This window comes from Trachymyrmex cornetzi, unplaced genomic scaffold, assembly GCF_001594075.2.
Source record: "Trachymyrmex cornetzi isolate Tcor2-1 unplaced genomic scaffold, Tcor1.1 scaffold156, whole genome shotgun sequence".
Lineage (NCBI taxonomy): Eukaryota > Metazoa > Arthropoda > Insecta > Hymenoptera > Formicidae > Trachymyrmex > Trachymyrmex cornetzi.
In genome coordinates this window covers 241,061-253,901 of record NW_017296157.1, presented here as the reverse complement: position 1 = coordinate 253,901, position 12,841 = coordinate 241,061, and the positions used below count along the sequence as shown (strand labels likewise).

Sequence of the window (12,841 nt, the reverse complement as noted above, 5' to 3'; positions counted from 1 at the left end):
GCGTCCGTCGATAAACGCGGAAAAAATATTCGCGGTCCAGTAATTACAATCTTCGTGAGACAATTAATTTTGGCAAACCGCTAAGCGGAGCTTCGTCAGAGTAACGATACGCCGCCGGCGCGGCGTACGCTCGGACAAACTAGTAATTATCCGGAATAATTGGACGCGTTCATTCGGGAGTTTAATAATTCCTACGGATACACGCGGATTTAATGGCACTCAGGAATTTTTCGCGACGACATTCGGTCCAGTTGTGGACGGCTTTACCCACGTAATAACGTGATTTCATTTGGCAAGAAGAGGGACGGGAAACAGGACCGGCACACGAGATGGAGTGGATCCGGCTTGAAGCAGTCCCGGGCCCTTCGACCTTCTCCGTTTTCCGCGTCGATGCTCACCGACCTACTCAAGCGTGAGAATCGCTCGCTGAAAGTCCATCGTGCGGCAATATAAGCACGGAAGAAAACGGAGGAAAAAGAGAGAACGAAGGAAAACAGATTCCGGGATATATATCGTACGTCGGGCAATCGGTCTGTCATTTTGGCTTTACGGTCGCTTTAAGTCGTTGAAGTCGATGCGTTCCGCCAATGCGATTTGGAATCCGACGTTGCGTGAGAAGAAAGGAAGAGCGCCAGGCATTAATTTATGAACGGTCATTTATATGCGGAAAATGTAAGTAGTGCTGCGTGAAAAAGCGATGGTCTAAAATACCATATTTTTTCGACAATTTATCTTTACCATTTATAGCTTTCAAGTACTTTGCATTTTAATACCGATAAAGTTGACGAAAATTGATCGATTGTATAGGATATATAATAGTGCGCGAGTTAAGCAAGATTTAAGTATTATGTGATCAAATATTAAAAACGCATGCTTGTTTTATTATATATTTGCATATTTATTTATGTAGATTACATTTCGTGATTTGCAAGATTCAAATTTAAAAAATCGTTTCCTTTTTTGCATCAAATAGATGTATTCATATTTTGACAGCAAACCGTAAAAGTAAGATGGATAGGTCAATATGGCATTATAGCGGATTCAATGATATTGCCAATAAAACCGTATGATTGGCAAACGAATATAAAACCGCGAACTTAATAACTACCTGAATGCTGCAGAATAATTAGTTTCCAGGACATACATGGCGGATGCATATATCGTCCCGCGAACGGAATTTCGGCCGACAAGTCAATATGACTTCTCAATTTTTCGCGAAAATTACCCATTGCACTCGACCTACTCGTAAAAGGAAATAGCGATAGACGGCCGCGGTCTGTGAGTAATGCACCATCAATAAAGCCGAGCGGGTCATAAAGTCGAAATAGCGCGACGGATTTGGTAATTCGGTCTGAACTGCTTTGCGGTTGCGAATTTGCGAGGTTGCTTGCTTATGAGGCGAAATTGATAATACGGTTTATCCCCGGCATTCTCTGAAGCGTCGCGGGGAGATAAAAATACACCCCGCGAAGGATTAGCTTAAAGAGCACTGGAATTTTATAGCCATTACGAGAAATGATATTGCCGCGACTACGAATCGCAGATTCGATTATTCGAGCCCGAGTAATTTAAAACTGGAGATAACCAGCGGTTTGCTGACTAAGCCTGTTGAACGTATTATATTATGGGTATTTTATGAAAAAGCACGATAATGATATTTGGGCGACAAAATTGCGTCCCGTAACTCGCCGCAACGATAAAATCGCAGGAAAGGGTGGATCCCTTCTATCGCGAGAGATTAATTACGCACGTGTCTGTCCTCGAAACGTTCGTGCTTTTACAGCGATTGTCGTTATAAAGAGTAATATTGCACTTATTACGGACCATAATTTGCTTTCGCGCTTCTCTCTGAAACCCGAGCGTGAACTGACTGTAATTGCTTTGGTCATTTCGGGAGGCGATGATAATGTTAAATTAGATAAACGTTCACAGCAAAATGAATATTATATTATGAATCCAAGAATTAAAACTTATCAAGCTTTGTCTAAATTAAGGTTATTATTCATTTATATGACATGGTGCTCGCACACAGGTCGTCACACACATTAAAAGATTTTACTGAAGTATCTAAAAATTTAGCTAGGTGCAGATCTGAAAATAATTTTATTGTATCACATCAGAATTATTTAAAACTCGAGCTGTTGCTAGAACTTTTTGCAATATTGCCTATTATGCTTCCTACATAATTATTTTGATGGCCCAACAAAATTATTTTCAGATCTGTGTGTGTATGTAATTGAACTTTCGAATACTTACTTCAACAAAATCATTCTTTTCGTACAGTGAAAGGAAATATTCCCTGATTTGGGAAAATATTATATATAGGCTGAAACGGAAGAGAGCACGGAAAATCTCTAACCGAGTAGAGTAATTTTCTCTAGACAAGAAATCGCTCCGTAAACCCCTATCCGGATTGATACGCGTAATAAATCACGCTAGAAGCACCGAAATCCAGCTGAATCCCGTTTCTCTCGCCAACCTTAGCGGTGTTAACAGTCGTGCCGAACATCTTTCTAGCCGATTTACAGCTCATCAATCGTCAGTCGACAGGTGGATGCTCGTCATGCCGTCGATTAAATATCGATTATGTCATGGCATGATAATTTAACGATGATTTAATTAGTCGCGGTGAAGTTAACAAATACACAAATATCGCAGTTATATTACCATTTAATTGACCCATCGAATATATTTCCAAACGATATTTTCACGCGTACATGCGGCGCGAATCGTATGACAATTTAACACGATATAAACGATATTCACATTTTCAGTTTGACCGTATTGACGACAAAGTCCGTTTATCGCGCAACTGTTTATTTCTCCGTCTATTGCAGTCTATTATTGTTTCCCGTGAATCTGTGCTGAATGGCACTGTTGCAAAATGCATTATTATTTCCAGCGCGAGATTTAAATCGCTGAATTTTATTCAGATGCGTATGAAAACATTTTATTGTTCCAACAAATGACCGTGAATTACATTTTTGTTAGCGTCCAAGTTTTATTTTTGTTTACGAATAGGATTATGTATAACGCCGATCTCATGCGGCCTTTTAGAATGCGAGCACATGTCAAGAGAACACGGTTTCATAATTCACATACATCGGGATTTTCCCATGACGAACGCTGTTATTGAAAAATTTTACGTCACAGAAGTGCGCGAAATGTTTGTCACTGCAGTAACATCACAGCGATACCCCTGAGGATCTTTGAATGATCGGGGAACCATAACGGGTATCTGGGCACAAATTAAATTAGACAAGCGAATATTGTGAATCGATCGCAAGTTTCTCCCTTTTTTTAATAATTCGCGGAAAATATTGACGATTCTCAATTTAATATTGGACTTAATAACGATATAAATATTAAGTTTTATCGCGTACATTAACGTATACAACACATACGACACATATATCAAGTAAATGATTAAATTCTAAGTGGAACTTTCGTCTGGTATTTTTGCAATATTTAAATCTCTAGCGCGTAATAACTTTCGAATATAAATTCTACTAGCTATCTCTTTCAGTAATTTATGATCGCAAAAATGCAAAATTATGGTAGTGGAGAAAAACGAGCGCGATTTTCAAGCTTTATCAGCACGATATAAACTTTCGTCCCAGGCTATTAACAAGACTATTTAAATTTTTAATAGTCGAGAATGTTACAGTAAGTTTCTCTCGACCGCAAGGAATTTTTATCTAAACATGAATCAGTTTAAGTGAAATATTTTTGTTTCAGCTCGTATGGAGGAAGAGAAGGGTGCGTCGAATGTACAGATCCTTTGGGCGGCCTGTCAAACCTTGGCCAGGACAGTAAAAGCCATCCAGTCAGGTGCACCAAAAGATAAAGTAATTAAACCGTTAGAACCTGAAATCAAGGCTATCTGCAAGGCAGCACGTAAGTATCTTGATTAAATACGTTTAAGACGTTAGGGGTATATTTAAAAATTAAACAATTAATAAATATAAATGAATTAAAAAATTAAGAAATTAAAGACGTTAAAATTTTTATTTATAAATTTTCACACATAAATATAAATTTATTACGCAAATGTATGCGCCTTTTCTTGCAAATGATAATTTATTCAAAGTATTTTAACATGTACATGTATGCTAACTTGCATGCATTTGGGTGCACTTGCTTTTCAAATGAAGAAATAACGCGATGGGCTTTCAAAGTAATTTCATATTACCGTGGGCTCTACGGTTTCCGTCTGATACAAAATATGGCGAATAATTTCTAAAGTAGCGCGAGAAACTTGGAGTGTGGAAACGTGGAGCGTGGACTTTGCAGTTGTAGCTTAGGAGTGGCTGCATTCCGCTTGTACTGCAGTTGCCTATAATTTACTTGTAATTGTATACATTGTTATTACTATTATTGCGTGTTTTTTCGCAAATGAAATTTGTTGATTTGACGCCAGGCTAAGTTAATTAACTCGACACAGCATATTCCGTAGAATCTCTGTTATTGTTATTTCTGAAACATTAAATAAATAGGTGCATATTTGCAGAGTAAGACTAGTAGTAAGACTGAAATAAATAAAAATTTAATGTACTCTCTCTCTCTCTCTCTTTATATATATATATATATATATATATATATAAACTCGTTTTCACAACAGATGAACAATTTATCTAAATTTCAGCTTAATGTTTATTTATATATCTCTATTATTATTCTGTGCTGTGATATCGAAAAATATTATTTTTGCACGGGACGTATTATTGTTTCATTCTTCGAATTTTTTGGCATGACATAGCACCATTTTTAACGCGTTGAAACACGCTTTCAATGGCACTTTGCTACACAACAATAGCGTTCGAGCGTATAAATGCCGAGATGTATATATTTCATCTGCATGATATCTCTTCTCTGTACTCGATATCTCTATACTCATTTTCTATAAATGTAATTTATTATATATTAATTATATATAATATATATATATATATATAAAGAGTGAGGGGGGAGGAAAGGAAAGTTCATGTCTTGCTGCACACAATCTTTCGATACTTACAATTATCAATTTAAAATACAAACGTTATTAAGTTTCGTCAAAGTCTAATTTGAAGTTACAACCGTGCGACAAAGAATATTATTCCGGCTTTTAGAATATTATAGCAGCTTTTCCTTTATTCCCCCTCCCTCCCTCCCTCTCTCTCAAAATGTGCGTGTATGTGGGCCACAACCCACCAAGCTGATAAGAGCGGAGAAAGATAAACCGCAGAAGAGAGTACCATCGAAGATTTACTGCTTAATCGGAAGCGAATGGAACCTTCATAAAGGCTATACGGTGGGCATTTCAAAAGAGCTCGCGTCGACCTGATGGAGCGTCGCGCATATGTTCATTAATTATGCCCCTACCGTGAACATTCGCCCTTAATTGCGCCAAGTGTCTATAAATTTTTTCCTGAGCGCTTTCACCATTTTTTTAAATCTTCCACCACAAAATCACCTTTGTAATTTTCAATTTTCACTGAAACTCGACGATTACACTATGTACGGAGGCGCAAATTCAATCGATGACTGCCATGTTCAAACCCTTTTCATAAATGTGCAATTATCTGACGTTAAAATCTTTTATAAACTTATTGTATATATACCTATTATTTGCGATAAATACGAACTGCAACTTGAAACACGTATCATAACACGTTGTAGACACAGTGTAAGCAATACATTTAATGAGGGAAAAACGTAACCAGAATGTTGTGAATGGCCACAAAGCAAATTGGACTGCAGCATAAATTTGGTTATATATATGTATATACATACGAATTAACATTCGTATGCTGATTAATTTTGTTCGCCGAAATTCTCGAAATGTCGGCCAGATGAATGACATACGAGAAATGGACGTCAATTGATACTTCGTCAATTAATTAAACAAAGAGCCACAGCAAGCCGCCGTACATTCATTCGCGTCAATTCAGTTTTACGTTTCCTTCGATTCTAGCGAAGGAGGATCCCCTGGTGCGCGCCGCTATCCAAACCATTCCCGAGGAGGCGGCTAAGAGAGGCGTGTTCCCGGAGGATACCCTCCGTGAGAGGTTCCTGAAGGTAATTACCGCGCTTCCCACATTCTTTAGAATTAGAATTAGACTACTCCGTCTATTTTTACGAGATGATCTTCGAGATCGCTAGTATATGAATTAAACGATAAGCGATTAAACGTTGGAATTATATATATATATATACATATATTGCTTCTTATAATATAAAAAATTATACTTTGTGCAATTTATTTACACTATATATTAATTTAATTTTGTATTATTTATTGATAGGGTTTAGATATTGTATTATTTTTGTTAATATATATGCTTACTTACTTCAAAAATGACACAACTAGAAAATGTAATTTTCAAGTTATTACCACGAATGAATTAGATAAACGCTACCCTATTAACTATCAAAAGTAAATTAACTTCTCATAAAAAATTTTCAGAATCGTCACAAAAAAGGTATTTAGAAAAAATCATCAGAATAGTTACAACTAAAAAAGGGTAGTTTTTTAAAAAAGTTATGAACGACATTTGATCACATTAAGAATATATTCTTTTCGCCAATATTATTTGATTAGTTAAGTTGAAAAATAATTTTTTCCTTTTTCTGAGAAATTTAATTTGTTGTGTTACTTTTGAAGTAAGGGAGCGATACTAAGTTCAGTTAAATTTATTATGATGTAACATCTTATTATGATGTAAGAAATTACTTATGGCAACATTATCATTTTCCAAAGTTTCTCTTTTCATTTACAACTTTTTTATAGCATCAACTCAAACGAAATTCTTTTATGTAAATGATAATATCAATTTTTGAAAATGGTTCGCTCGTTGTACATTACTAGGTAGAGAGCGTGGCGAGAAGATTAGCCATGGTGCCTGAAGGCGGTGCAGCCCTGCCTATATATCTTCTTAGCTATCTTCAAAGTTTCTTGATCATCAAAACGGCCAATTCAATTCCGAAAAGGGAGCTCGAAGACGAGCCAATCGACGTAGACTCGCTGAATACGTACGACATACTCCAACGTGCCAGGTAAGAATTCTCGTAAATTGTCAAAGATTCCCTCATATCTTCAAAGATAAAGAGATCAAATGAATTTATTGTGCGCGAAGAAACTCGAGATCGTGCCGGATTATAAACGAAGCGAAATACTTTTCCCAATAGCTGTTTTATCGCAAATTGATTACCTGCATTCCTTCTTGCAAATTTCACGATTTTGCGAAATTTACGGAACCAGTACGGGTTATACGAAAGTAAACAACGACGGCGTAAAATTGTCGATCTGGACAACGATAAAATTTATTGTGTCGTCGATTAAATGTACTTTTATTGTACTCGTAACTCGAGCGGCAATTTCCGCGTCACGCAAGACGCTTCATCTCCCTTTCTCTTGTTCGCTCGGTCCCGGGTTGACCCTATAAATTATCCTTACGAGACCCTAAGGACTGGGTAGAGCAATATATCCGGCTGGCCATCAACGAAGCGGGAAAGACGAAAACACCTGCCGTAATACCCGCCACGTACACTTTGACAAAGAACACCGCCATTTACTACTCGTCAGGTTATCCCCGGCAAAATCCGCTAGCAAGCCGTTTTACCGACTTATCCCTTCGTTTTTCTCGTGCCAGCAGCCCTTTGGTTTCTGGCCCTTATGGAAGGTGCCCTCAATTTATTCTGCGTAACACTAAATAAAGATAAGCGTACGTATGTGCCTCGCGCGGCATGTATTGCAGCTCTCTCTCGCTTAAATTTATTTTTTCAAGGAAAAATATTATGTATCCAATAAAAGCGTTACAAACGTGTTTCATTAATATCTACAGCATTAAATATTTACGCGAAAAATGCAACGTACGAAAGCGCTCGACTGTACTCTGTAAAAAGAGTATGTGAAATTACATAAATAATATGTAAATAAAATTACATAAATAATAAGTCATATGTGCAAGAATTGCATAATTTTTAGTGAAAATATATACGCAATATCTCCGCTCGTAGAGCACGTAGAAAAAAAATAAAAACACTTTCATTATATATCCCAAGCGGTTGCAATCGATTGAGCATACTTAGAACTTGATCGGTTCAGCCCTTATTGAGATCCGATAAATCTCGATCTGCCGCAACTCGCCGGCTCGCGTAAAGTAGCCATGGTAGTGGCGCTATTTATCTATATTAGAAAAAAATTAAAATAATAATATTCTATAATTGTTATGTAAATGTGCTTTTCATAATATTATATTACATAATGGTAATATTATTATTATATTTGCATGTTTATGTTTATGGATACCATAGCTTAAGAAAAATTTGTCAGCGAATTATTACGTAAATATTTTATAAACTTATATATAATATGTTTATAAATTTTAGCTTGTACATTTATTTTTGTAAATTATTTAATTACTGAAAAACAATTTTATTTGTAAGTTCTAATTTACGTATGTAAATATTCATCTTTAATAGTCTCAAGATTATCCATTATATTCTCTTGTAATTTTATCCATTTTGTAACTTTACATGAAATTTTTTACAGTTGAGATACGTGAGAGAATTCATCGTTAAAGTTTTATTTTGACGATAGAATTTCTTGTACAGCTGTGAGAAAACGCTTTGGCACGATATCAGATATTTGAACGGTTTCACGTACAAAAATCTGCAAGAGCAGTGGCTCATGTTTTTATCCATACGAAAAATTCATTGCTCGATCGTGTCTTAATCGCAGTGGTAGAATTTCAAGTTGGGAAACGCTATGCGCAAACGAGGGGAATCTTTAAAACAGCCGTTATTGCCACGGCATAGAATGTAGAAGCAATCGGCTAGTGTCTCTCACACACCACGAAGCGATAGATTTACATACTTAAGAGCACTTACTGGCGCTCGTTGTGACTCGCGAAATGTCGGGTGTCTACAAAAGAAAATGGACCCTACACCAACTTTCCTGGCAGTTTATATTTCCTTTTTTCTTTTCTTTCTCTTATCTACACACATCGCTGCTCTTTGTGCTTTCCTCTATGAATTAAAACTACATTATTCAGGATATTTTCCGAATGGATTCCGAAAAAAAAAGAAAAAATGTCAAAGTTCATTATCGATGCGTATAAAGTATATTTTTGCGAAGCGCATATGGTGAGAAAAAATCGTAATTTCTCGAATAGGTAATGTACGATCGTGATCTGCGAAATTAAATGTAATTTATTCAGTTGATAGTTGACGTCTTTGCATATTCATAACATTTTAATATATGTAATGTCATAATTTCACATAGCAGAATTTGCAGCGATACGTGCTGTTTTAATCAAAGCTTTTTCACGAAACAATTCGAGTTGTATTCTTCCCTCGCCGCTCATAGAAGGCGTGAGTGGTATCCTGATGAATACTTAATTATTCTATCAAGAATACTTTGTTTTCTTTTGTACACAAAGTGGGAACTCATGCAAAATAAGTTGATATTACCGCACGACAGACATTACGAATGGCATTCAGCGACACGAATAAATAATATGTTGCTGATGCGAATGGTACATTTTATTAGCGGATAAATTTCAGGTCGATCTCTACAGTAGATCGATCGAAATAAGTTACACCTTTAAAATTGCCAATATGTGCAACATATATATAGCTCGCGCGACACGTCCATCGTCCATGAACGAACACGTGCCGAAGCGCGGACGTGAGTCTTCTGAATTTTTAATTTCGGGGCGCACTGCAGTATGTACACGCTCTTTCAACGTCCGCGAGTAAAATTCGCAAGCTCCAGGGGAGTGTCCCGCAGAGTACGATCGATATATCACGGATATATATCTCGTAACAGATTTCACGAATTTGAAAGGGGCGTTATTGTCTTAATTTTTGCAAATGAATATTTGATGAATATGTGTTTTAATCTCCAACTTTCATTTTATCAGTTGGAAACGCGCAAATATAGTTGCTTCACATATTAATTATTTAATAATTCGCATTTCATTTTGAAAGTCGATTCTCTTCTTTGATACTAAAAGTATCAACGTTTTTTAAAATGGCGAATAAATTACTATAATAATGAAGTGCATGAAAAGGATAATTTTTTGTGAAAATATCTAAAATGCTAGAATGTTAAAACTTTTTGGGGCATTGCTTGAGATTCCCAATTATTTTGATAAACAGCCCAACAAAATTATTTTCAGATCTGTATCTGGCTAAATTTTTAGATATTTCAGCAAAATTGTTTTTTCCGTTTGACGAAAAACTAAATATTTTACTAGTATAAAGGATACAATTATTGAAAAGTCAAAAAATGCCAGAATACTATTTTACACAAGGAATATAAGTATTAATCTAAAAACATAGAATATATGACCGCTTGATACTTCTAGTGTTAAATCGATTTAGGAAAATGGATATTTTTAAATGAGCTGTATTTGTCGAAAAGTTTGATTTTAACTGTTGATTAAAATTGAAATTGAAATTAAAAGGTTTCTCTCTTTACTTTGAAATAAATGAATAAAATTTTCTTAAATTAATAAAAGCTTTAAATTTCTTATACAAGAAAAGCTTCTTTGTTAAAAAAAAAAGAAAACATTAGATAGGCTGAAGAATTTGTAGATAAACGGAAGTATGGGATGGATTATTTGTTTTATATGAGAGTTTAATTAAAATTATTACGAGAAGTCCATATCAAACACTACTACAATCGGACCGTTCAGTCGGTGTAAAGAAAAGTAGAGCTTATTCGCGATCTACAGCAAAAGAACACATAAGAACGAAAGATTTTCTTAATAGATCTTGAGGATTGTTCGCTCGTCTTAGTGAAGGCCAAGCGGGAAAGTTCTTACAGAGCGATATTGCCGAATATGAAATCCAAAAGCAGCAAGAAACTTCAGTATCCACGATCGTTGCGCGTCCGTGCCTCGAATTAGGCCACGTGGACTACGTTCGAATCGCTCTCAAGATACCGAAGAGATGGATAAACGTTCCACATCGCGTCGCACCGTACCGCACTGCGTCCCATTTCACGTAGCTGTTCCATAGGATCTGTCGTAATGAGAAGAAGGCACTGTAGCATCCGACGTACATCGGATTGTCCGTGACGTCAGTTGATCCTTTGGTTTTCTGTGAAAGCCAGAAGATCCTCTAGTTTTCTCTATAATCTCAGCAGTAACTTGATATGTGATCAAGCAAGATTCGACAGTTAATTTTTAACATTATAATGCTTCCCAGCATCAATAAAATTAAATCGATTATCAGTGTAATATATTTTCATTTAAAAAAGAACTGTTTTAAGACTGCACAGTAATTGGTAATTTATTTATGAAAATCATAAAAGTGAGATAGAAAATTTACAAAGTTTATTATTACGCATAAGATGCTCACTCGATAGCCGCGAAAACATTAACATTTATTTATTTTGTATTATATACATATCAGTTAGTATATTTACTTATTAAATTAGCAAATTGAAAAAGATTAAAATGTATATTTAGAACTAAGAACATGATTAGGTTTAAATAATTCGTTCCTATTTGAGGATTTGTTAATTATCGTAATATATTTTGTCTTTTATAAATTAACGTTGCTCTTCTAATCGTTTTGTCATAAATCATAAACAGAATAGACAGTTACATTACGGTTTAAGAACGGCGATATTACGGTGTAATGAAAAAGAAAATGTTTCTCAATTGTACATTTGTTTAGAAATCCTCTTGTATCTTTTAAAAACACTGAAAATTTTTTCTCTTTCTCTTAATCTGCCAGGTAAACTGGGATACACAGCGTTAATCTCACTTTACCGTATCGGAAGCGACTCAGTGTATTCTGTGTAAAGTTCTCAGTCGATGTTCTACCCTGCATGCGGTTTTCTCTTAGAGAACTCAGCATTGCTGCACCAGGAGAAAAGCGACATCCGCTGGATATCACTAACTTAATCCTAAGCCGGTGAATAAACGTTTCCCTTGAATGAACGAACGAACAAATGACTCGTGGGGGATACTAGTTTGAACATTTGGTCAGAAGATTTTAACAAACCGTAGCTTCTCTCTTTCTCTCTCTCGCTTTCTCTCGCTCTCTCCAAATTAACGTTTCCTTTTGGAAAATCACACCCGATAGTGCGGCTTCCGGCTACCGGATGTCACCAACTATTCTGTCGCGAGTGCCTTTCGCCAAACTATCGCGCAATCTCTCTGGCATTCCTCTGAAAACGAGAGAGGAAGAGAAGGAAGGAGGAGGAGAAGAAGAAGGAGAGGAATACGTTCTCGTCTGTCTCTAAACTTTGGAATGAAGTGGCCAACAATCGGTTGAACTCGTGAATAACTATAGAGAAATCGGCCAACAAATCTTCCACACTGATTGCTTCCCGCAAATTGCGAACCGCGACCGCTCGTTGCTTGCGAAGCATTCGATTATATCAAATTAACAAATCAATATGAATTTATCCAGAGGTATTACATTTATTAAACTGCATCGACCAAAAAAAAAAAAAATAAATAAATGACACAAACAAGTGAAAAAGGCTTTGCGAAGCATTCGATTATATCAAATTAACAAATCAATATGAATTTATCCAGAGGTATTACATTCATTAAACTGCATCGACCAAAAAAAAAAAATAAATAAATAAATGACACAAACAAGTGAAAAAGGTTATATTCGATTAAAGTGGATCTTAGTGTCTGATCATATTTTTGCGTGAATTTTACAATTTTCAATTTAAGCGGACTGCAAGGATTATTCCAAAGATGAAATTATTTGACGAGAATCGCTTTACTGCAGCTTTAAACATATCGCATCTAACTGTTTATTTCAGATATTGGTTGGATCGTGGCGATTTCAAAATGACCCTGAGGTACATGAATCTACTCAAGGG

The 12,841-nt window shown here is 35.8% G+C and overlaps 1 protein-coding gene across 1 annotated transcript in view; it reads left to right on the top strand.

Moving 5' to 3' along the window:
- Mitofilin (inner membrane mitochondrial protein mitofilin) overlaps positions 1-12,839 on the top strand; it is a gene marked incomplete at its 3' end in the record, with an annotated part of 39,936 nt that extends 27,097 nt beyond the window's left edge. Inside the window, exons 11-14 of the mRNA XM_018503168.1 lie at positions 3,739-3,897; positions 5,957-6,060; positions 6,851-7,038; positions 12,782-12,839. Coding sequence (XP_018358670.1) covers positions 3,739-3,897; positions 5,957-6,060; positions 6,851-7,038; positions 12,782-12,839 — 509 coding nt within the window. The remainder of the gene's footprint in view (positions 1-3,738; positions 3,898-5,956; positions 6,061-6,850; positions 7,039-12,781) is intronic.
- Positions 12,840-12,841: the final 2 nt, after the last annotated feature.